This window comes from Podarcis pityusensis (assembly GCF_964106645.2).
Source record: "Podarcis pityusensis genome assembly, chromosome: 13".
In the NCBI taxonomy this organism is placed as follows: domain Eukaryota; kingdom Metazoa; phylum Chordata; class Lepidosauria; order Squamata; family Lacertidae; genus Podarcis; species Podarcis pityusensis.
Genome location: NC_138038.1, coordinates 50097664 through 50122057, shown reverse-complemented (window position 1 = coordinate 50122057; position 24394 = coordinate 50097664). Strand labels below are relative to the sequence as shown.

Here is a 24394-nt window from a genome sequence, read left to right as displayed (position 1 = left end):
GGTATTCATTATCAGTTTTTCCTTTTATCATTACGCTTTCCTTTTCAGTTTACAAGTCCTTACTGCCTTTTACTTTAGCTTTCATTTTTATCGAGTGAACAATACTGTTCACTGTGCAAAGGACTGTTCCTGAATGGAACTTAGTTCTGCATTAAGATCTTGCATGATCTTCTGAATGGATCAAGACAAAGCTGGGTGATAACAGAGCTATTTAATGAACTGTTTGGAACCCGATCAGGTAAAACAATAGAAATACCTATCTAACTGACCAATTGCATTTGTTCTGCCCCCCCCCAACATAGTCCCTCCCCACTCCTAACAAAAATCCTGGCTACGCCCATGTGTGCATGTTGTCTTTCTGTCTCACGAGGGAATACCTTCAGGGGGAAAGCTTAGTTTCAGGGATGCATCAGTTTTCATCTTACCTCCAAAGGATACCATACAGGAAAGAAGAGAAAATGAGACTGGAAAAAAAAGTTTTGATTTACTTATTTATTTGAAATATTTCTTTAATTACAAAGAAAATACCCAAACAGGTCACATTATATGAATTTTTTATTTGATTTTTAAAAATATAAGCATACAACAAAAAACAATCCAAGATCAAAATATTGAGATTGGACAACACGGCAAAGTATTTTAGACTGACAAACTCTTGAGCATGGGCAGGCAAACTAAGGCCCGGGGGCCGGATCCGGCTCAATTGCCTTCTAAACCCGGCCCACGGATGGTCCAAGAATCAGCGTGTTTTACATGAGTAGAATGTCTGCTTTTATTTAAAATGCATCTCTGGGTTATTTGTGGGGCATAGGAATTTGTTCATATTTTTTCCTTCAAAATATAGTCCGGTCCCCCACAAGGTCTGAGGGACAGTGGACTGGCCCCCTGCTGAAAAAGTTTGCTGACCCCTGCTCTTGAGGAAAGTGCTGCAGAAGTTGAGCCAAGCCGTATGCTGGACGAGGCAGGGAAAGGCAAAACACTGCCCTCTTCCCTGAACCCTTCCACCCCATCTCCCTGGTCGTAAATCCCCATCTGAATATTTTAATCTCCCCGATGGCTCATTCGTCTTCAGAATCTCTGTATCATTCTGCTCTCTTCTTGCCCTGAAGGGGAATGTTGTTGTAGAGACCTTCCTCCTGGTCTTCGGCCGGTTTCGCTCTGCTCTCCATCCATAATTGCGATATTGGGGGCTGAGGCAGAGTAGGGGGCAGCAAGGAAGAAAAAGGCGCCTGAGTTCTGAAAAGGAGAAGGAAATAGAGGGACATGTTCAAAGAATGATGATCCCCCAAGCTGTTGGGAGCAAACTGAGGGTTCGCTTCATTCAGTTTTGACAGCAGCCAGCTGGACACTCCTGGGCAACTCACAAACAGGCCACCCTCCTCTTTTGCTTATCTCCAATGCACAGCAATTCAGAGGTAGACTGCTTCTGCACAATGAAGATCTACTAAGCTGTCATGACTAAAATGTTTTGGCGGAATATTCTTCACGAATGTACCTCTTTTCAAAAGGCATCTAAACCACATCCTGTAGCAGCCAATCCCATAGCTCAGTTTCTATTTCCTTAAATAGAAATGGGGGGGCAGTTATTGTATTGTCAAAGGTTTCATGGAGGAAGTGATGGTTTCAATATGAAAGACAGGAAGAATCTCCCAATCCCAGCCATGAATGGAGGGGGAAATAACCTCGCTAAACTATTTTATTTTATTTTTAAATGTTTCCACAGTTTCCGTCCCAGTTCTTACACAGAGAATACACACAACAGCTCACGGCAAAGGTGAACGGCCAAGTAACTCAAGGAATCCCCCTCTTGTGAGAAGTCCAAACGGCCATCAAAGCATCTGTCTGAGGACAGAACCATGTAGCAGGAGCTGCCTGCCCTCCTGTGTCCAGAATAGACATTAGAATCATAGAATCATAGAGTTGGAAGGGACCGCCAAGGGTCATCTAGCCCAGCCTCCGGCAACCTGGAATCCTGCTCTGCTCCCTTCACCCCTTCTGCCCCCACCTTTCCCTGTCCACTGGCTCTGTCCCTGTCCCAGCCACCCCATCCCTTACAGACATCTTCCCTTCTCTCCAACATGCCAATCATTTCCGCCTCCTGATTCAGGTAGGTAGTGGTGTTGGTCTGACACAGTAGAAATATATTTTTAAAAATTGTCCAGTAGCACCTTGGAGACTAACTAAGTTTGTTCTTGGTATGAGCTTTCGTGTGCATGCACACTTTTTCAGATACACTGAAACAGAAGTTACCAGGCCCTTATATGTAGTGAGACAGGGAGGGGTATTACTCAGAAGGGTGGTGGGAATGGGTGATTGGCTGATAGGTGTGGTAAAGAGTCGTCAATAGGTTTACCACGGTGTTATGTACTGAGTTGAATAGGATCCAAAATGCAGCAGTCTGATTGGTCCTAGAACAATAGGATCCAAAATGCAGCAGTCTGATTGGTCCTAGAACAATAGGATTCAGAATGCAGCAGACTGATTGGTCCTAGAACAATGCAGCAGTATGACTGGTCCGCAGGAGCCACCCAATCCAGCTCCAGGTGGAAGTGAATCCGCAACCTGATTGGCCTACAGGAGAATCCCAGAATTAGCCAATCATGTGGGGCCCATTGTGTAAATAATGTATATAAAGCAGATATTGTGGAGGAACTTCCATTCTTCCTCACCATTATGAGCTGAATAAAGAGCATGAAATCCACTCTCGACTCTGAGTATATTTCACACACCTATCAGCCAATCACCCATTCCCACCACCCTTCTGAGTAATACCCCTCCCTGTCTCACTACATATAAGGGTCTGGTGACTTCTGTTTCAGTGTATCTGAAGAAATGTGCATGCACACAAAAGCTCATACCAAGAACAAACTTAGTTGGTCTCTAAGGTGCTACTGGACAATTTTTATTATTTTTTTAATGTATTTCCCCCTCCTTATCTGCAACCCCCAAACTTGTCCTTTTGGTCCTTCTTCCTGGGTAGCTCAGTTGGTTAGAGCGTGGTGCTGATGATGCCAAAGTTGCAGGTTTGATCCCCGTATGGGGCAGCTGCATATTCCTGCATTGCAGGGGATTGGACTACATCAGGCACCCCCAAACTCAGCTCTCCAGATGTTTTGGGACTACAATTCTGAAATATACTCAGAGTCGCAAAGTGATTTCATGCTCTTTATTCAGCTCATAGTGGTGAGGAGGAATGAATAAATGTCCCCTCACAGTATCTGCTTTATATACATTATTTACACAATGGGCTGCACATGATTGGCTAATTCTGGAATTCTACTGTAAGCCAATCAGGTTGTGGATTCACTTCTATCTGGAGCAGGATTGGGTGGTTCCTGCCAACCAATCATACTGCTGCATTGTTCTAGGACCAATCAGACTGCTGCATTCTGAATCCTATTGTTCTAGGACCAATCAGACTGCTACAGTTTGGATCCTCTTCAACTCAGTACATAACACCCCTCCCCTCTAAGTTCCAGTCCTGCCCGGGAGGTCGCATTCATAGTCCTCAAGGTATGCCGGCGGCCTACGTGTGCGTTGTGGCCTGGGGTGTTCCCTGGTCCGGGCTCCGGGTTCTGGCTCGTGTTCCAAGGATGCTGGCTGTGATGCGGCTGTTTGGTCTGGTGCAACCGGCTCGCTCAGTCGTGGTTCTGGTTCCGGTGTCCTTTCGGCCTCACGGGTCCTCTCTGTATTTACTGATTCTGCCTCTCCTGCTGGCCCCTCCTGCTCTATGGGCCTCACTGCCCCGCTGTTCCCTTGGGACTCCTCTGACCTGTCCTCCTCCTGGTTTTCTCCCGGGAATCGTCGCCGTATCTGGTCGCAGTGGCGGCGCCAGCATTGCCCCCCATCCGTTAGCACCTCGTACGACACGGGGCCAGTGACCCTGGTGATTGTGGCGGGTACCCATGCTGGGCCTGCCCCAAAATTCTTTGCGTACACTGGGTCCTGGGCCTCGAAGGTCCGGGGGTTCCTGCCTTCCCCCACCACTATCTCATCCTGAGCTCTATCGGGGTGAAGGCGGTCCAATCTGATTGCAAGGCGCCGACCCATTAGTAGTTCAGCGGGGCTCCGGCCAGTCGTTGAGCTGGGGGTGCTGTGCTGTGCTAGAAGGAATGTGGCAAGGCGGTACTCCCAGTCCCCTTGCGTCATGCGGCGAAGGGTGTCCTTGGTGGTCCGCACCATGCGTTCTGCTTGGCCATTGGTGGCAGGGTGGAACGGCGCCGAACGGATGTGGCGGATGGCGTTCTGCGCTGTGAAGGTTTGGAATTCTCCTGACGTAAATGCAGTCCCGTTGTCTGAGACGAGAGTGTCAGGGAGCCCGTGGGTTGCAAACAGCCTGCGTAGTACCCGGATGGCTGCGGACGTGGAAGTGGACGGTACCAGTGCGACTTCCAGCCATTTGGTGTAGGAGTCCACCACTATGAAGAATGTTTTCCCCTGAAAGGGGCCAGCGAAATCCACATGCAGGCGTGACCATGGTGCTCGGGCGGACTCCCAGGACTGGACTGGGGCCCTTGGGGGATCTGGGCGGGATTCTTGGCAGGCCTGGCAGTGTTTGACCCAGGCCTCTATCTCTCCATCGATCCCCGGCCACCACACATAACTCCTGGCAAGGGCCTTCATTCTTACTACCCCTGGATGTGTCTCGTGTAGGGCTGTGAGGACCCTTTTGCAGAGGGGCTGGGGAACAACGACTCTGCTTCCCCATAACAGGCACCCCTTGTGGGCCGACAGTTCATGTTTGCGGGTTGTGTAGCCAGCGAATTCTGGCCCGGGGCTGCTGCTGGGCCATCCCCTCCACACCCAGTCCAGGACCCGGGAGATGACCCTATCTTTCTTGGAATGGTGTGCAACTTCTTGTGCCTGAATGGGGCGGTCGGGAAGCAGCTCCAGGCTCATAACCTCTTGTGCAGGTGCTGGGTCAGGGCCTGTTTCCGGTAGTGGTAGCCTGCTGAGGGCGTCCGCATGGCCCATCGCCTTCCCAGGTCGGTGAATCAGTGCATACTGGTAGCTGGCAAGGAAAATTGACCACCTGAGGACGCGAGGAGACAGCACTTGGGGGGTCTGCTTTTCGGGGGCAAACAAGCCAAGCAACGGCTTGTGGTCAGTCACCACGGTGAAGGGCCGCCCGTACAAGAAATCATGGAATTTTTTTACTCCCTTTACGATTGCCAGACCCTCCTTGTCGATTTGCGAGTAGTTCCGCTCGGTTGTGTTGAGTGTCTGGGAAAAGTACGCCACCGGTACCTCTCTTCCATCCGGGAGTTGGTGCCCCAGGACAGCTCCAATGCCATAGGGTGAGGCGTCGCATGCTAGCACCACCGGCAGCCTCTCGTCGAAGTGTGCCAAGACCGAGTTTGAGACAAGCAAGTCCTTGACTGCCTGGAATGCGGCCTCCTGGCGCTGGCCCCACACCCAAGGGGCCCGCTTGTCCAGGAGTCTGTGTAGGGGCTCCGCTACCGCCGCCTTGTGGGGAAGGAAGGAATGGTAAAAGTTCAATAGCCCCAAGAAGGCCTGAAGTTCAGTCTTGCTCTTGGGCGCTGGGGCATCACAAATGGCCCGTACCTTGTCCCCAGTCGGGTGGACCCCTTCTGCGTCCACCATAAATCCCAGAAAGTCCACCTGAGGCACTCCTAGTAGACATTTTTCCCGCTTCACCTTGAGACCCGCCGTCTGGAAACGGTGCAGAACGGTGCGGAGGCGGTCCTCAAACTCCTCTGGTGTGGGGCCGGCAATCAACACATCATCGAAGAAGGGGGTGACGCCAGGAATCCCTTTAAGGAGAGAGTCCATTATATTCTGGAATATGCCTGGTGCCACGCTGACACCGAATTGCAGCCGCTTTACCCTGAACGCTCCTCTGTGCGTCACAATCGTCTGTGCCTCTGCTGTGGCCTCATCTACTGGCAGCTGTTGATATGCTTGGGCCAAGTCCAACTTGCCAAAAATTTTCGACCCAGCCAGGGTGGCAAGGACATGGCTGACCACTGGCACTGGGTATGCGTGGGCCGTGAGGGCCTTGTTTATGGTACATTTGTAGTCTGCGCAGATGCGGACCGAACCATTAGGCTTGACGGGTGTGACGATTGGGGTTTCCCAGGGAGCATTAGGCACCGGCTCCAGCACTCCTTGCTCTACGAGTCGGTCCAATTCCTCGTCTATACGGGGTTTCAAGGCGAACGGGACCCGGCGGGCCTTGAGCCTGACCGGTCGTACTGCGGGGTCAAGCTGTAGCGCAATGGGGGGGCCCGTATACTGTCCCAATTTCCCATCGAAAACCCCTGGAAATTCCTTGCATATGGCGTCCACGTCCACTTGTAAGCTAGTGTGGTTCACCCCGGTGACAGCTAGCCCCAGTGGTCCAAACCATGCCAATCCCAGTAAGCTAATGTAGGGGCCCTTGACCACAAGCAAGTCCAGTTGCCGCGTCCGCCCTCGGTATTGCACCCTGAAGGTCCCCACCCCCATTGTGGGGACCTTACGTTTCTGGAAGTCCCGGAGGGTGAATGGGGCCGGCCTGAGTTTGGGACCCCCAGTGGGACACAGTTTCCTTAAGGTCCTTGCCGAGATTATGGATAGAGTTGAACCCGTGTCAAGCTCCATGCGGCATGGGGCCCCCTCTATCTGTACCTCTACATAAATTTTCTCTACGTTGGGGTGGGGCAACTGGTATACCTGGAAGTCCGTGAGCTCCGTCGAGTTGCCTTGGTGCGTTGGGCCCCGGGACCTGGGGCTCTTGGATTGGTCATCTGATGCCTGGTGTCGGGTGGGCCGAGCCCGACACACCCGGGCGATGTGTCCCGATTTTCTGCACTGCCTGCACTCTGCGTTGCGGAAACGGCAGGTCCTCCTCTCGTGACTCTCCCCGCAGCTTGCGCAGTTCCCTCCTTCTCGTCGAGGCAGCTGTGGTCTGTGCGCTGCTTGAGTGCGCTGCTGTACTCGGTGCACCTCCTCCCTGTCGGATCCTGAGTCGTCGGTGAGGTCTTCATGGTGGACCCTCGGTTGGGATGGCAGGCTCGGCCGTGCCTCTTGGGTCGACCTCTCGGCAGCTTCTGTTGCCAGGGCCTCCTCCAGAGCGACCTGGAACGTTAGATCCTTCTTAGCGTAGAGGCGTCGTTGCAGCTTCTCATCCTTCAGGCCACCGACGAGGCGGTCACGAAGCATGTTCTCCAGCTCTGAGAAGTTGCAGAACCGGGCGGCTTGGCGGAGAGAGGTCACAAACCCAGTTATGGTTTCCCCAGGGCTTGCCGCTTTGCATAGAAGGCATTTCGACGAGCCACCACTGAGGGCTGCGGTGAAAAGTGCCCCTTCAGCTGTTCCATTATTGTTTTGTATGGAACAGTAGCGACGTCTTCAGGCGCAAGGAGAGCCCGGGCGATTTCAAACGTCTCCTCTCCGCAGACGCTGAAGAATATCGCCCTCTTCTTGGCGTCTTCTTCGTCGGTGACCCCTTTGGCTTCTAGGAGGAAGGTGAAACGGGAGGCGTACGCTTCCCAGTCTCCAGATGCTGGGTTGAATGGCGAGAAGCTGCTGTTGGCTGCCATTCTGAGTTCCTTGTGCCCCGGAGCTGAAGCCTGGATACACGGTGCGAGGCAGCGGTGCGGCAGTTGGCGGTGCTGCGGTGCTGTGTGTGGCAGTCAGCTCAGCGGGATCCCACCTTCGTCGCCAGTGAAATATACTCAGAGTCGCAAAGTGATTTCATGCTCTTTATTCAGCTCATAGTGGTGAGGAGGAATGAATAAATGTCCCCTCACAGTATCTGCTTTATATACATTATTTACACAATGGGCTGCACATGATTGGCTAATTCTGGAATTCTACTGTAAGCCAATCAGGTTGTGGATTCACTTCTATCTGGAGCAGGATTGGGTGGTTCCTGCCAACCAATCATACTGCTGCATTGTTCTAGGACCAATCAGACTGCTGCATTCTGAATCCTATTGTTCTAGGACCAATCAGACTGCTACAGTTTGGATCCTCTTCAACTCAGTACATAACAAATTCCCATCATCCCTGACCACTGGTCCTGTTAGCTAGGGATGATGGGAGCTGTAGTCCCAAAACATCGGGAGGGCCGAGTTTGGGGATGCCTGAACTAGATGATCCTCAGGGTCCCTTCCAACTCTAGAATTCTATGATTCTATCTCTGAAAACCAGGGGAGCAGGAATTAGGAATGGCCTTCTGGTGGGCTTCCCAGAGGCATCTGGCTGGCTACAGTTGGAAAATGGAGGCTGGCCGAAATGAATCCCCTTTGCCTTGTGCTAAAGAGCTCTTTTTATCTTCTTGAAAAGAGGTGGCTTTTTTTAAGCAGCCACACCCTTTCAGCCTCCTGTCACTCCTGACTGCATGTCCCTGCTTCTGTTTTTAAGCACACAGCAGCCCCAACTCCTCCGATGACGGGGGGGGGGCCACACAAACCGCAGCGTCATGTCTAACAGCCTGGAGGAAGCTGCTTCTGACAGCTGCCCCAAGTTTTCGTACTCACTCACCTTGCTGTGATCACTCTCTTATCTGAGAAAAGAAAAGAAAAAGTTTGTGAATGCGTGTGACTCTTAAGCGAAGAAGGAGACACAAAGACAGGGCACCAGGGGTTCCCACATTTGGAGCACGTAAGGCGCAATATCCTCTAGAATGCTGCACTTTACATTGCTTGGCTGGGGAACAGTGTTGCAACACTCAGAGAAGTGGGTGAAATTTCAAGGATGGAAGGCAGCTATGCTCACGTATTATTTTGGGACACGATATATGAAGAATTGAAGAAAATGTTAAAATATACATTTCCTTAAAAAACAGAATTATTTTTATTAGGTATTTTTACAACAAACATCCCAAAAGAGTTTTTCTTTATGCTACTACGGCTGCCAGGATTCTTATAGCAAAGTATTGGAAAAGTAATGTAATACCGACAAAAGAAGAATGGCACCTAAAGATATGTGAATATCTTGAATTACCGAAATTAACAGAATTCATAAGAAACTATTCAGGAGGTAGGATTTAAAAAAAGAATGGGATGTTTTTAAAAATTACATGATGCAACACGGTTCCAGTGATGACACTTGGCTGAGAATAGACTAAATTCCACAGAGATAAGAGAATAGTTCTCCACTGAGTTAAAATGGATGCAGAAATTTTAAGATATGAGAAATTAGAAACTGCATAGTGGTAGAAGGAAGTCATCAAATAAATCAAGGAATAAAACCAGAGATCAGGTATAGATAAGAAAGTAAGAATGGCAAGGAGAAATCGATAAGCTGAAGATAAAAGGATTTCTTACTGGAAATATATGTTTATAATAATGTCGATGATGGTTTGCATTTCTTGTACGTTTTTCATAAGATTTTTTGTTTAGTTTTTTCTTTATTTTTCTTTTCTTCTTTTTATTTTTTCTCCTTTTCTAGCCTCTTAGTGTGAATTTTTTTTTCTTTTACAACAGAACAATGTAGTTCATTATGTGTAATTCTTAATGGGTAAATGAAGGGGGGATTAAAGGATGGTTGTTGTTTAAGGCTTTGAGGGCCAAGAGGCCATCATTTTGAATCTGAAACAAACGGAGAGTCTGCAAAGGTTTTACAAATGCTGACAGGATGTGCTCTTTATAAGCCGCTGTCTTTTAAAACCACAGAAGGTTTGAACAGTCTTCAATGGCAGCCCCATGGAGAGGGCATTGCAAAGAATTTCAGATCTCTGCCCTGGACAAATAGATGGGGCTGCTCCCTTTTATAACTCTGCTTCTGTGCTTCTAACTGCAACCTGACACACAGAAATGGAACAGGCGAGGTTTCTGCACGAGTTATTATAGCCAGGAAGTAGAAGGGGCAAGCAGAATATAAAATGGAAGAATGGGATAAAGAGGTGTGGGATATAGCTATGGATGATAAATTAACATTTGTTATTTTTTTTTTTAATCATATTTATTAAAGTTTCCAAAAATATAGAAATACAAAGAAAAAAGAAAAAGAAAAAAAGATATTTAAAAACCTTACTTTCATTGCCTACTTTCTGGGACTCCCCCCCTCCCCCCCCCGACTGTATTCCCCTTTCCTTAATTTGGTTCTACAAGCTCTCACTCCCAATTTGAAGCTTAATTTGTTTAACCCACTATCCAAATTGAATTGTACAAATCTTACCACCGTCCCACATCATTAACAAGAAAAGAAAAAAGATTTTCCCCAAGATCCACCCCAGTTCCTTCCACGAATTCCCTTTTTTTAAACACGTCCAATCAAAATAAAATGACATGCGTAAGTTATGTAAAGAAATAGAAAATAAGAGATATAGAAAAATTCAAAAGATGGTTACACAGCCTTTGGATTCCAAATCTCCCCCCCCCCCCTTCCCCGGTTTGAATTCCACATGTCCATCAGTCTATACATTATCAGCTTGGAAGTCTCAATTCATGACCAGATTTCTCCCCGATTCCATCTTGCCGGTTTTCTTTTAATTTATTAATTTTAATAATATTTAACTTCAAGTGTCCAATCTAACAAAGGCCTTTAATTTCCTTGATCTTTACCACTCCTCCCGTTGTTCTTTCCGTGTCGTAATCAGTCCTTTGTTCTTCTTATTCCTCACTTTCTCAGGTTTCTTGTCCTGTTCAGCTGCTAAAACTTTCTAATTCAGAAATCTGGTATCTCTACAGAGGTTTGTTATTCAGGAACAAAAACTTACGTCCAGTCCCTTCCTTTCTTCAATAGAAAATTCTATTGTCTCCTTTAATGTAAATACCTCTGTAGACAAAATACTATTTCAGTTTTGCAGCTTTCCCAGAAGATAACAAGTCCTGTGCGAATCCCAGAGTATTTTTCCACTTACGACCGTTCTTGTAATGTCCCGAAACCCCTCTAGGGGGATTGTAATAACTTTGTATCCTCTAATCCAAAAGTCAAATTGTTGCTTATTTTCCAACAGTTTATATCCATATTATAGCAAATTGTAACAAAATTAACCAGCGAAGTCCTCATAACAAAGTCCTCTTTATATTCTCCAGCTTTGACAGCTACTTTGACAGCTGTCAAAGTCTCCGTCTCTCTTCACCAGGCTCCGCGAATCGCCCCGGTTCCCAGGGGGGGTTGCATTTTTCTTCTCACCCTCCACTCTTCTCCTCCAGCACAGTTCTTATAATTTCCCATCGTGAAATTAATGATTTTTATCAGGAGTATACTTCCCTTTGGACCTTGGTTACCCAGTCCTTGTTTTGGAATGCTTACAGTAGGGGGGGGGATTGACTTCCTTTTTAAATCGCCCCCGCTCGTGCCAAATCCGAAATTTTGAACCCGGTTTCCCAATTACTCACGGGTTGTTGTTAATAGTCCAAATTTTCAATGGAAGAAGTCAGCGCTCTCCGTCGAATGGCATGCGGCTGCGCTCGGCAGGGAAAGCAGAAGACTCAAAGCACCACGCCACTCCCCGGCACCCGATCCGAAGCCTTTAAAAAGGCTCCTTCACGAGTCGGGAGGGCGCTAATGGTGCAAGCCGAGTCACCCATGTCCACGGACTCCGTGCCCGTGGTTTTTAAGGGTCCCCGCGTCGCCGGCGCGGTAGGACCCAGCCCCTGCCGAGCAGACTCCCTCCGGAGCTCGGAGGGAGTCCGCCATTCGGCGATGGCACCAACCCGGAAGTCACCGATAAATTAACATTTGTTATTAAGGTAAGACAGGGAATATGCAGGAGAAATTATTTTGAGGAGATATGGATGGTGTTTGTAGCATTTGTACTATTAAAATAGAAGGGTCAAACCATCGCAAGAGGAGTTGAAATTTTGGGAGGTTGGATAGTTGCAATGGAATGATCTCAGTGGTGGGGTGCACATTTTCATTCTTATTTATTTATGATTATTATTTTGTCAAAATAAAAAAAAAATGAAGAAGGCATGCTGTGCATAAGCAGTTAGTGATCATTCTGGCTGTGATGATTCCACCAGGGGTTACTTCCACCCACATCTGCATTCCTCCTGGGATGTCCACCTCCCCAGGCTCAGTTTCCCCTGCCTTGCCAAATACCTTTGTGCTTCCTCCTATAAATACAGACAACAAACACCAGGAGGAGGAGACATCCGCCGGTGCCACATCTAATGGCCAGAAGAAAAGGATATGAACCTGCAAGAGAATTGCTGTTGATCAGAACGGTTTATTGATCAGAGAACTAGTCAATTGTTACAAAACGAAGACTTGGCTAGTATCTATGAACTTTGCTGCTCCACATATTCCCCTCTTTGGCTATTCTAACTTCCACCCTTCCTCTTTCCTCCCTGGTCTCTGAAGGTCCATTGATTGTCCCTTTCTAAATATTATTCTTTCCAACCATCCATATTCTGTAGTTATAGGCTGCCTTTCAGGTCGGCCCTCTCAAACGGAAGCATGGCAACATCATAAAATTCCTATTTTATCATCTAAAACATAGCCACGCATGATAAAATAACAATACTGTACCATCAGATAAAAAACAATACCACCAGACTAAAATAATAACGGTACAAAAGCAAACAAATCAGGCAGCAGTAGCACTGTTTCCATTTATTTTCGTAGGGTGAAAATAATATTCCGCACTGAGCTGAATCAGTTGGGTTATTTACAGTGCAACCTTTGTTTGTTTGTTTGTTTGTTTGTTTTGCTCCCTTCTAGTGCAACTGCATAGGGACGCGGGTGGCGCTGTGGTTGAAACCACAGAGCCTAGGACTTGCCTATCAGAAGGTCGGCGGTTCGAATCCCCGTGACGGGGTGAGCTCCCATTGCTCGGTCCCTGCTCCTGCCAACCTAACAGTTCGAAAGCACATCAAAGTGCAAGTAGATAAATAGGTACCGCTCCAGCGGGAAGGTAAACGGCGTTTCCGTGCGCTGCTCTGGTTCGCCAGAAGCGGCTTAGTCATGCTGGCCACAGGACCCGGAAGCTGTACGCCGGCTCCCTCGGCCAATAAAGCGAGATGAGCGCCGCAACCCCAGAGTCGGTCACAACTGGACCTAATGGTCAGGGGTCCCATTACCTTTACCTAGTGCAACTGCAGCACTCAGGATGGCTTATAACCTATAAAATCACAATTTTATACAAAAAGAAAGAAAGAAAGAAAGAAAGAAAGAAAGAAAGAAAGAAAGAGAGTGTCCTTTTCTTAAAAATAACAGCCTCATGAGAGGGCTGTACCTTTTTCTGAATTGTCCTTCTTTTGGTCTGTGGTGGATTTGGTATCACAGCAGGCGGATGATTTCCTGCTCTCCTGAGCATTGGTGCTGCTGGTTGAGGTGCTATAATGCAGACTCAACTGCGAAGAGCTGGACCAGGAGGTGCTTGATGCAAGGAGCTTCATGCGTGTTGAGGGTCGTCTTGCGACATAGTGAGAAGAGCTGGTTGATGAAGTTGCCAGTGTTGACTTTCTAGGTGGCCTGGTTGTGGCGGCAAAACTCAGAACAGCCTGGTCAGGAGTGGAAAAGGTAGGCGTTGTGGAAAGTGGTTCACCTGCAGAGAGAATCAAAGAGAATCCCAAGGTCAGAAGGGATCCCCATGTGACGACATCCCTTGTATGCTCCTCGGGGCAAGCACCTTGCCTTTGTTTCCTTCAATGTTGTTCTGGAAGGGGCAATGCATTTTGAAGGCAGACAAGAAGAAAAGAGGAGTTAGGAAGGACTATGAAATTACGGGTGATCTTTGAATTCCACAATGTTTCCAGCCAGAGTAGGAGCTGGGCAGAGAAGGAGCTATGATCCCCAAGCTGGCTTAGCTTTCGTGCATGCAATTCTGTCACAAAGAGTACGTTTCTCACCAGTGATGGACAGCACAACCTCGTTACTCAGTGAAGACAGGAAGAGTCTTCCTGAACTCTTTTCCGCCAGGTAAGCACAGACAAATGTTTTGCTTGTTTCCAAGTATTCTGTGGAAACCTCCAATATATTTTCTGCCTGTTGTCCATACATGACTGGTACACCTCCTCTCTTTTCATAGAAATAGAACCACGTTGCCCTCTGTCCTTCTGGCAGGGAGCATATCAATGAAGCCTGTTCTCCTCGAGCAAAAGTGTTGTGTGGAGGTGAAAGAGACAGCCAAAGGCCTGATGGACGTGCAGCCACAGTATCTGAGAAACAGAGGGAGATACAATCAAAATACAGTTTGGCCAGTCCCTTAGGATGTCCCCATTGCATTAGATGATTCATGAATCCCTATAACCTTCCACAATACTTCAATTACTGCTTCGGATTGACAGTCCCAACCCATCCCATTCCACCCTTTATTCCAATGCCTTTTTTTTTTTTTTTTTTTGCCTCGCTTGGAATTTCCTTTTTTTAAAAAAAAAATGATATTTATTAAAAGTTTCAGAATTACAGAAAAGAAGAAAAAATAGAAAACAACACTACAATACATAAAAAAGAAGAAAAAAAAACAAGCATAAAAACCAATACAACAATACAGCAAAAAGAGAAGGAAAAAAAAACATAAATCCCATATTACGTATCTTTAACTTCCATTTGCTTGTTTCATTAACCTCCTCACACCTCCCTTTTTGTATTCTAGTTTAATTAGTTATTTCAGCAAATTCTTTCCATCTTTCTCAATTTTTATTGAATAATTTATCTTAACAATTTAACCTATTAATTAACTCAACAAATCCTTTCCATCTTTCCCCATATTCTGTTATTCAAATTGCCTTGATTTATTTAACCTTATCTTACCATAAAATACCTTAAAGCTTAAAACTTAATACTCAATTATACATGACTCCTTATATCATTTCTACTAAAACCATATAATGTCATTCCAACATTTTCCCTATTATTCATTAATTTTAGGCTAATTCCCTAAATAAAAATTTTCCTTTATAAATTTTCTTCCAATCTTCCTCCAACGTCTCTTCTTCCTGGTCTCGGGTCATGTCAGTCCTTACTGTCCATTCCATCTAGTCCATCAACCCGGTAATCTTATGTCCGAGGCTCTTAAGTCTCTTCCATGTCCCTTCTGCAGATCTTCTTCTTCTTGTTTATATCTGCACTTTTCCTTGTCTTTTGTTGGTCTCTTTCTTAATTTATTTCCTTTCTCATTGAGGAGTAGGTCTCTGGGAGGTTCCAGCCCAAAATTATCTCCATCTCCCTTCATCAAACCAGCCCATTCCCCACAGTCCCACTCCCCACAGTCATCAATGTAATCCAAAAAACATTTAAGAGCATATTTCAAAGTCCCTCCGAAGTTAAGAACCTCCTCAGCTCCAGACTCCCCCTGGCCCACTCCAACTTCAATCTTCAAAAACAGCGACTTGTGCTCCTACAGGGCCTCGGATCTCTCCATTTGTATTATTTGAGGTGCAACCACAACCTCCTCCATTATCTTCTGCACTTGCCCAATCAATACAGGTTCCTGAGTTGGTCCCTGAATGGTTTCTGTATCAATATTCCCTGTTTGTCCACAGTTATTGACCACAACAGTCATCAAATCCGTTTTCTCATTCATCAGATCCATCTTCTCATGCATCTGTTCCAACAAAGCACTTGTCTTGCATAAAGCAAGCACCAAAACTTCCTCCCAGTTCATTTTTATTCAAGGTCAAAAGGACTGATCCCACAATCTTAATCTCACAGCTGTAGAGTCTTCAAGTAGACTGCAGCAACAATTTAACAAGCTCCCTCTAGAGGAGACAATTTCTATTTGTATCCATCTTTTTAAGGCAAGTCCAACAAAGGAAAATTACTTTCATTTTTCAGATATTTTGTTTCTTTAGAATGCAAAAGGCAACATTGGAATCAGTTTATTTCTCTTCTTTAGCTATCTGTCAAAGTATTCCATTCACAGTCAGTGAACCTCTCCAACAATTTCTGTCTCTGACACCCCGTTCCCAGGTTAGAGACGGTGGAAATTTATCTTTCTTCACTCCCTCTCCTGCAGGCTTAAACAAGGTCCCCCCCCCCTTTCTCCTGCTTCCAAGGGGGTTTTAGTAATTATAAATGAAGGAAATTTAAACTTTTTAAACGACTTTCCAGGCTTTAGCTTACAAGGTTTTTGCTTCAGTCTATATACAAAAAGCGGAAGGCGGACTTCCTGTTTTGAACCTTCCCGCTTCGGTGCCAAATTAGGATATTTCTTGATCCAATTTTCTGTTTCTACTCACGGGTACTTGTTTTAAATCCAATTGTCCACAGGAAAAAGTCAGCGCTCTCTGGCAATGGCTGTGCGGCTTCACTCCGTGAAAGTAGCAATCAGTTCGCAGCACTGCGCCGCTCGCCCCACTTCACTCCGGAACCCCAAAATGGGGTTCCCCATGAGTAGGGGAGGCGCTCTTGGTGCCCTGCCGAACCCCACGTTCCCAGGCTTCCTCCGCCTGGGATTTCTAGCGGGTCCCCACCTTTGCCGCGGCGGAAAGACCCAGTTTCCATGGAGCCAGTTCCTCTGGTCGGAGGAACTCCGCCATTCGCCCATGGCACTAACCCGGAAGTCCCTTTATTCCAATGCCTCTTAAACTCAAAATCAAATTTTGAAAATCCCTCTTTCTTCTCTTCTCTTCTCTTCTCTTCTCTTCTCTTCTCTTCTCTTCTCTTCTCCCCTCCCCCCCCCCAAAAAAAAATTTGGACTCGGAAATCCCAGACCTGTGCTTAGAAAGTAGAGCATGGGTGATCCCTTTAACTCACCATTCACACCCTTCGGGTCTGGGACTTCAAGATAAGGGACAGAATAAGGAACAAATAGCCACAACAATATATCCCCGTTTAAATTTTAAGATGTGTTCACACTGACAGTACAGTGGTACCTCAGGTTACATATGCTTCAGGTTACAGACCCCGCTAACCCAGAAATAGTGCTTCAGGTTAAGAACTTTGCTTCAGGATGAGAAAAGAAATTGTCCTCCAACAGCGTGGCAGCAGCAGGAGGCCCCATTCGTTAAAGTGGTGCTTCAGGTTAAGAACAGTTTCAGGTTAAGTACAGACCTCTGGAACGAATTAAGTACTTAACCCAAGGTACCACTGTATCTGCCTACCACTCTGTATTTGAAGTTATATTAATTGGATTACCTGCAAGGGCCGTCATCCAGGAAAGAGCCAAAAATGAGGCTGAAAGAGAACAGAGGAGAAAAATGTGATGCTTAGATAGATAGATACTGTAGATAGATAGATAGATAGATAGATAGATAGATAGATAGATAGATATAAAACGTTTTTGGCATCGTTTCAAGTTTCATAATCTAGACTTCTAAATAACCTCATACACTTTTTTTTTCTCCCAAAGCAATACCCACTATTCTGAAGCATTTCTGGAGGTTATGATTTTATTTTGGTTTTTTTGCAGGAAAGGTAAAGGTTAAAAACAGCCAACTTTCCCATGCCAGTGACATTGTGTGGATGCTGTGAAAGATTTGCCTGAGACATGCTCATCCCTCCCTAAAGACCCACCTGGAAACAGAGAACAGAGGCAGGAGATTTGAGTAAACACAGACAGTGGAAACTGGGAAGGGAAGTGTAGATAGGAGGCTCCAGAAGAAGGAAAAGAGTGGGGTTGGAGGGGGGAAGAAAAGGGTCTTACCCAGGAGGACAAAGAGACGGCCAATTTGCTCCATGCTTCAAAGATGGGGTTTAGAAGAAGCGGCTTCAGCAGCAACACTGAGCTGATGCATCTGCAACAGTAATCTTCTTTCCAAACACACTGAGAAGAAACACAGTGGCATCGCTGAGCATTCTGGGTGCGCCACTGGTGTCAAACGCGGCTGACCACCAGGGTGGCCTCAAGAAGAGTTCCCAGCATGCCTTGCAGCACTGAGCTGCTCTGCAGAAGCTGTCATGGCCACTCTCAAATGCAGATGTATAAGCTGAGAGAAATTAGGTAACTGATAAAATGCTGAGCACGTTAGCACCTACTATAGGGAACATAGGGAAGCTGGGGCTTTTTAAAGTCAATGGGGGATGACAAAAGATCTTTGAAAAACACAAACGCTCATTTACAGTTCTCAAGCACAATACACACAGCGTCACACCGGATGGAGGCGCAGCTATTTTGCACAGGATGAAACAGTTCTCATGCTGGCTTGTGGTCCTCGCTTTCTCTTTTGTGCTTATTTTTGGAAACTGGTTTTTTGGGGGCAGCTCTGTGACATGTAAAGAGCAAGAAGTGGTGACGTGGAGGAGAAGCAGAGGGAGGGCTTGAAAAAAGTGTCCTTGAAGCCAATTCCTTTTTCATGGGAAAAGAGGCAAGGCTGGCAATCTTTCTCTACTTCCTAATTTCACTTCTCATTTCATTCCTCTCTTCCCATTAACCATGGCTTGCATGTCCCTGACTGAGAAATCCCAGACAATCTGCCTCAAATTATTCCGTTCACTTCTCACAGAGTCACAAACCTGAGGAAACCCTTGGCAAACTACAGCGCCCTGAATTCTTGGAAGGAAGGAATGTTCTTCAAATGTGATTTGAAGGTATAAGTCTGAACCCAGCCTAAGTTCTTGGAATAAGAAAGCTTCAAACATTCTTTCTGATAGATCGGACACAAACAGTGAGGATTGGATGTGTAACATCTAATTCCTTAAAAATCAGGACTGGCATACCACAGGGATGTGTGCTAAGTCCCTACTTGTATTCATTGTATACATACGATTGTGTATCATCTGACCTGCCTACTGCAATAATTAAGTTTGCAGATGACACCACCATAATGGGTTTAATAACAGGTGGAGACGAATCAGCGTATAGAAGGGAGGTCCAAAAAATATCTACATGGTGCCTAGGGAACAACTTGCACCTTAATATCAGCAAGACAAAGGAGATGGTGTTGGACTTTCAGAGGAAGAGAGGAGACCTAGCCGCGCTGTACATCAGGGCGGGCTGTGTGGAGAGAGTCTCTTCCTTTAAATTCCTAGGAGTTTATCTCAGTGAAGACCTTACTTGGAAAATAAATACAACCCAGGTGGTTAAGAAAGCCCAACAGAGACTCCATCTCCTCAGAGTCTTGCGGAAGAACAATGGCAATCAACATCTGATTATCTCCTTCCACCGGTCAACAATAGAAAGTGTCCTTTCATACTGCATCATGGTGTGGTATGCTGGTTTGACATCATCTGATAGGAAGTGCCTACAGAGGGTGGTGAACACAGCACAAGATATTATGGGCTGTCCCGTGAATCCACTGGATGAAATAGCGGAAGTACGTTGCCTCAGGAGAGTGAGGAAAATTCTCAGGGATGATTCACACCCTGGCCGGCACTTTCTTGATCTCCTGCCCTCAGGCGGAAGATATGGAAGCATGATTAGTCATACCAACAGGGTAAAGAACAGCTTCTATCCATGGGCTGTTAGGCTGCTGAATGAAAAGATAACAACAGGGCAACTGACTTTCGGGTTTGGTGGGTGTGCGTCAGTAAACGAGGGGAATTAAGACTAAGAGAGCTGAGTGGGGGGTGCTCGTGTAATCTCACTGTATACAAGTTGTACAAGTGACAATAAAGTATTTCAATTCAATTTGCCTCTGACGATGTGATTTTATATCTCTCTATATACAACAAAAGTCTGTAAGCAAGTCCTCCACCCTCTTCACAGTCCCAAACGTCAGCTTATTTTATGCAAAGCATGTTGTAAATGCTTGTGATCTGGCCTGTGGCCAACAGCTCTTGACAACTGTCACGTCTTGTCTTATTCGTAGCCTTTCTCCCACTTCCTCTGACTCTGGGGCTGTGAAAGGATATAAAATGAAAGAATGGTATAAAGAGGTGTGGGCTATAGCTATGAATGATAAATTAACATGTGCTATTAAGGTAAGACAGGGAATATAAGAAATGGTTTTGTGGAGGTATGAAGAGTGTTTGTAGAATTTGTATTACTTAAATGGAAAGGGGTCAAACTATTGCAAGAAGTGTTGAATTTTTGGGAGGCTGGATAGTTACAGTGGAATGATCTCGGTGGTGGGGGTGCACATTTTATTCTGATTTATTTATGATTATTACTTTGTCAAAAAAAGAAGAAAAGAATTCTAGACCTTGAGAGTTGGAAGGGACTCTGAGTCCAGCCCCCTGCAATACAGGAATATTAACGAAAGCATCCATGATAGACAGCCATCCAACCTCTGCTGAAAAATCTCCAAGAAAGGAGAGCCCACAACCTCTCAAAGCAACTGCTCTATTCCCAACTCAAGAATGGAAAGCAAAATACAAAAGAGATGTTTAAAGACTTTCTCAAGGCAAATGTTTTTAAAATGTAGTATAAAAACTGACAACTGGGAAACAATGGCCTGTGAGCGCTCCAGTTGGAGAACAGCCTTGACCAAAGGTGTCCTGGGCTTTGAAGACATTTGAACTCAGGACGCAAGGGAGAAACGTGCTAAGAGGAAGGCCAGCTTGGCAAACCCTCACCATGATCAACTCCCACCTGGAAACCAATGTCCCCACTGTGGAAGGATGTGTGGATCCAGAACTGGCCTCCACAGTCACTTATGGACTCACTGTTAAGACCGTGTTCATGGAAGACAATCTTACTATGAGGGATCGGCAAAGAAGAAGAGGATGGCCCTCTGTCCTGGATGCTTTAGTTGAGATTCCTGCATTGCAGGGCCTTCCAACTCTACAGTTTTATTGTTACATGAGATTGTACAGAAAATGGAAAAAAAGAACGTATTCCTGTATGCAACAGCAGCGGCTAGAATAGTAGTGGCAAAAAAAAAGGGAAATCAGAAAGAATACCTGAATTACTAGAATGGCGAGCTAAAATTTATGAATTTGCGGAGATGGCAAAACTAACGGCGTCAATTAGAGGCTGCTATAATCAAAAAACTTACAAAGAATGGGAATGCATACAGGGATATATTGGTTTGGTTTCAGAGCTAAAATTTAACATGCAATAGCCTGAAGGACACAAGGATACAAAAGAACATTACAATACAAACGGAAAAACAAATTTTATAGCTGTTAACACAACAGTATGCAGAGAAGATCGCAAATGGGTGAAGGGAAGTAACGGGTATAGGGGGAGGAAACTGGAAAACTGGGGCAGTAATTGGAAAACTGTAGAGGACAAATACGCGATTTAGGAGGTCAAGAACAAGGAATTAAAAGAAGAAGATTTAAGTTAATGAATAGTAAAATAAGGAAATCTGAGAAGAATTTAGTACAAAAGAAAACATGACAGTCATGTTATTGCTTCTGTCTGGGTTTCTTTTGGTTGTAAAGTTTTCTGTTGTAAAGGTTTATTTTGGTTGTAAAGTCCTCTGTTGTAAAGATTGTACATAAAACCAATAAAACAAATTACTAAACAAACAAAGAAGAAGAGATTGTTCAGAAAATTAAACTCAGCTGAGCGTATTTCAGGAGATGTTCAATTGATTTCAAATATATTAGAGAATTTACAAGTGCACACATTTTGTTTTTGTTACTAAATCATGCATATTATGCAATAAGAATTACAGTGCTATCTAGTATAATGGTCTGGGTGTTGCTTGTATTGTTTGTTGAGCGTATTTCAGTGGCTCCTTAGGCCAATGAATTGGGAAACTGAGGGGAAAGAGAGGCAAATGTGACTTTTTCCAGGCTGAGGGAGAAGACCAGGAAAACCTGAAGAAGCCCCCGAATCTTCTGCTTGAGGCAGGAGGGGAACCCCAATCCATCCTCTGGCCAGGGACCCCCCTAAAACCCCTCTTGGGCGCCTGAGGGAATTACGTGAATTAATGGATTTCAAACGGTGGCTGCTTAGGAGGCCTCCGGATATGAGGACCAACCCTTCTTTTTCCAGACTGCTTCCCCCCACCCTCACAGTCAAGAGCCTATAAATTTTATGAAATAAATCAGTTGCCCCTGGGAAGAGGACAAGAAAGAACTTTTCGAATCCCCACGAAAGAAAGAAAAGGCTCATGAGGGAGCAAGCGATGGCCGCCTTCCCTGCCTTGCCACGGCTCCCCTGACTCTCCCTGAGGAGAGAGGGGGAGGGGCGGCTCTTCCAGCACTTTCTAGGGCAGGCTGCCTCAACCTCGGCCCGCCAGATGTCTCGAGACTACAATTCCCATCATCCCTGACCTCTGGTCCTGCTAGCTAGGGATCATGGGAGTTGTAGGCCTAAAACATCTGGAGGGCCACCGAGGCCGAGGAAGCCTGTTCTAGGGGGAGGAAAAAGGCGGGAAAAGGCCTCAGGCTTCTGCTCAGTTTCTTCATATCCCGGCCTGTTCTGAGGAGAAAAAGGGTCCCCTTTCTGAGGAAAGTGTCTCATTTCGGAGGAGAAAAAGCATCTCCTCAGGAACAACCCATTTATTTTATTCATTTATATCTATACTCCTCTTGATTGCAAAAACACACACAAAATAAGCCTCAAAGCAGTTTACAAAGGAGAAAGCAGTAAAACTGAGAAAGATTTGCAGGTGTACTTTGAAACATACAAAAGCTAGAATGCTGAAATAGATTAAGATTTCCTCAGCTTTCAGTCATGGCGCTCCTTAGGTTTACTCTTACTCAATTGTTTTGAGGATGGGTTATAATAATGGACAGAAGCCATAGCATAAATCGGTAATTCTACAGGCGATGTGCAGTGAGAAAGGATGAGTGAATTTTGAAACCAAAGTTGGAAAAGTTATTGTACTGAGAGCAGCAAAGGAGGGAGGAAAATAAAGGAACATCTGAGGGGTGGGGTGGGAAGTCAGCTTTTAAATTATTATTATTATTATTATTATTATTATTATTATTATTTTTATTATTTGTACCCCACCCACCTGACTGGGTTGCCCCAGCCACTCTGGGCAGCTTCCAGCACATTTAACGCATAGTAAAATTTTAAACCTTAAAAAGCTTCCCTATACGAAGCTGCTTTCAGATGTTTCCTAAATGTTATATAATTGCTCATCTCCTTAACATCTGATGGAAGGGCGTTCCACAGGGAAGGGCGCTACTACCGAGAAGGCCCTCTGCCAATCAATTTGTATTGATTTGGTGAAAAATTGTTTAAAATTGGCAAAAAAAGAACTTAAGGGAGGGAACAGTAATTTTAAAAAACACAATTAAGCATTCTGTGACTTTCTCGGAAGAGCAAAGCACCACCAGGTGGCTTGGTCATTATGTCTTCCTCTCTTTCTTTTGCACAAGTCTGTTGACTTCCATTTCAGTTTATCTGAAGAAGTGTGCATGCACACAAAAGCTTATACCCAGAACAAACTTAGTTGGTCTCTAAGGCGCTACTGAACAATTTTATTAATTTATTTCCTTTGCATGTACATTTTGTACATGCATCTCTGCTACACCCAGTCATGGAAGGCTAAACTCATTTAGTGTGGCCCATAGAATCCTAGAATTCTAGAACTTTCCACCCCAGTGGGGCAGACGGTTCACAGGGAATGAAGGACTTGCTCACAAATTTATTGACAGCTGCACAAATTATTATAGCTAGGAAGTGGAAGGGGCAAGAAGAATATAAAATGGAAGAATGGTATAAAGAGGAGTGGGGTATGGCTATGAATGATAAATTAACATGTGCTATTAAGGTAAGGCAGGGAATATGCAGGAGAAATGATTTTGAGGAGATATGGAAGGTGTTTGCGGAATTTGTACTGCTTTAACGGAAAGGGGTCAAACCATCGCAAGAGGTGTTGAAATTCTGGGAGGCTGGATAGTTACAATGGAATGATCTCGGTGGTGGGGGGCACATTTTTATTCTGATTTATTTATGATTATTACTTTGTCCAAAAAAAAGAGAAAAGAAATCTAGAACTGAGTCCAGCCCCCTGCAATACAGGAATCTTAACTAAAGCATCCATGACAGACGGCCATCCAACCTCTACTTAAAAACCACCAGTGAAAGGAGTCCGTTCTACTGTCAAACAGCTCTTGCCCTCAAAAAGTTATTCCTGATGTTGAGTCAGAATCTCCTTTCTTGTAACTTGAAGCACTTGCTTTGGGTCCTACCTGCCAGAGGAGGAGAAAACAAGCTTGCTGCATCTCCCAGCACTTTAGATATTTGAAGATCATCTCTCTTCTCAGTCTCCTCTTTTCCAGCCTAAACATACCCAATTCCCTCAAAATGATTTCTCCTAAGCCTTGGTTCCCAGACCCTTGATCATCTTGGTTGCCCTCCTTTGCCCACTTTCCAGCTTCTTGATATCCTTCTTAAATTGTGGTGCCCAGAACTGGACACAATACTTCAGGTGGAGTTTGACCCGGGCAGAAGAGGGTGATACTATGAGCTCCCTTGATATGGACACTGTACTTCTGTTGATGCAGCTTAGAAGAGCATTAGCTTTTCTTCTTTTTCTTTTTCTGCCATATCACCCCGTTGACTCATGTTAAGCCTGTGGTCTACTAAGACCCCTAGATCCTTTTCACATGTACCCCTGGAAAGCCAGATGCCCCCCAGCTTATACTGATGCAGCTGGTTATTTCTGCCCAAGTCAGAACCTGACATTTGTCCCTAATTAAATTCTAGCAGAGCACACAGTCACACCCACAAACAAACCCACAAATAAGGCTCCAAACATCT

General features: G+C 45.5%; 3 protein-coding genes across 16 annotated transcripts in view; 1 reads left to right on the top strand and 2 right to left on the bottom strand.

The window, feature by feature from the left end:
* The window catches only part of LOC308462267 (Fc receptor-like protein 5), a 13994-nt gene extending 11282 nt beyond the window's left edge, over positions 1-2712 (bottom strand). The window contains exon 1 of the mRNA XM_080979823.1: positions 1496-2712. The gene's annotated coding sequence lies outside the window, so the exon portion shown is untranslated. The remainder of the gene's footprint in view (positions 1-1495) is intronic.
* LOC308462214 (immunoglobulin superfamily member 1-like) overlaps positions 1-24394 on the top strand; it is a 119922-nt gene that overhangs the window by 37078 nt on the left and 58450 nt on the right. The window lies entirely within an intron of this gene.
* On the bottom strand, positions 474-24394 carry LOC308462290 (uncharacterized protein; the record flags this gene model as incomplete). Of its 6 annotated transcripts, none has more annotated exons than XM_080979903.1 (7): positions 474-1236; positions 8491-8512; positions 12001-12096; positions 13136-13447; positions 13752-14060; positions 16981-17019; positions 23137-24394. In XM_080979903.1, 7 exons carry the CDS (start codon positions 23168-23170, stop codon positions 1083-1085), a joined length of 966 nt encoding a protein of 321 aa, XP_080836029.1. In that variant the 3' UTR covers positions 474-1082. The 6 variants fall into 6 exon arrangements, with proteins under 6 accessions (XP_080836029.1, XP_080836031.1, XP_080836026.1 ...); XM_080979905.1 differs by lacking the exon at positions 23137-24394 and adding an exon at positions 22308-22577; XM_080979900.1 differs by lacking the exon at positions 23137-24394 and adding an exon at positions 21598-21790.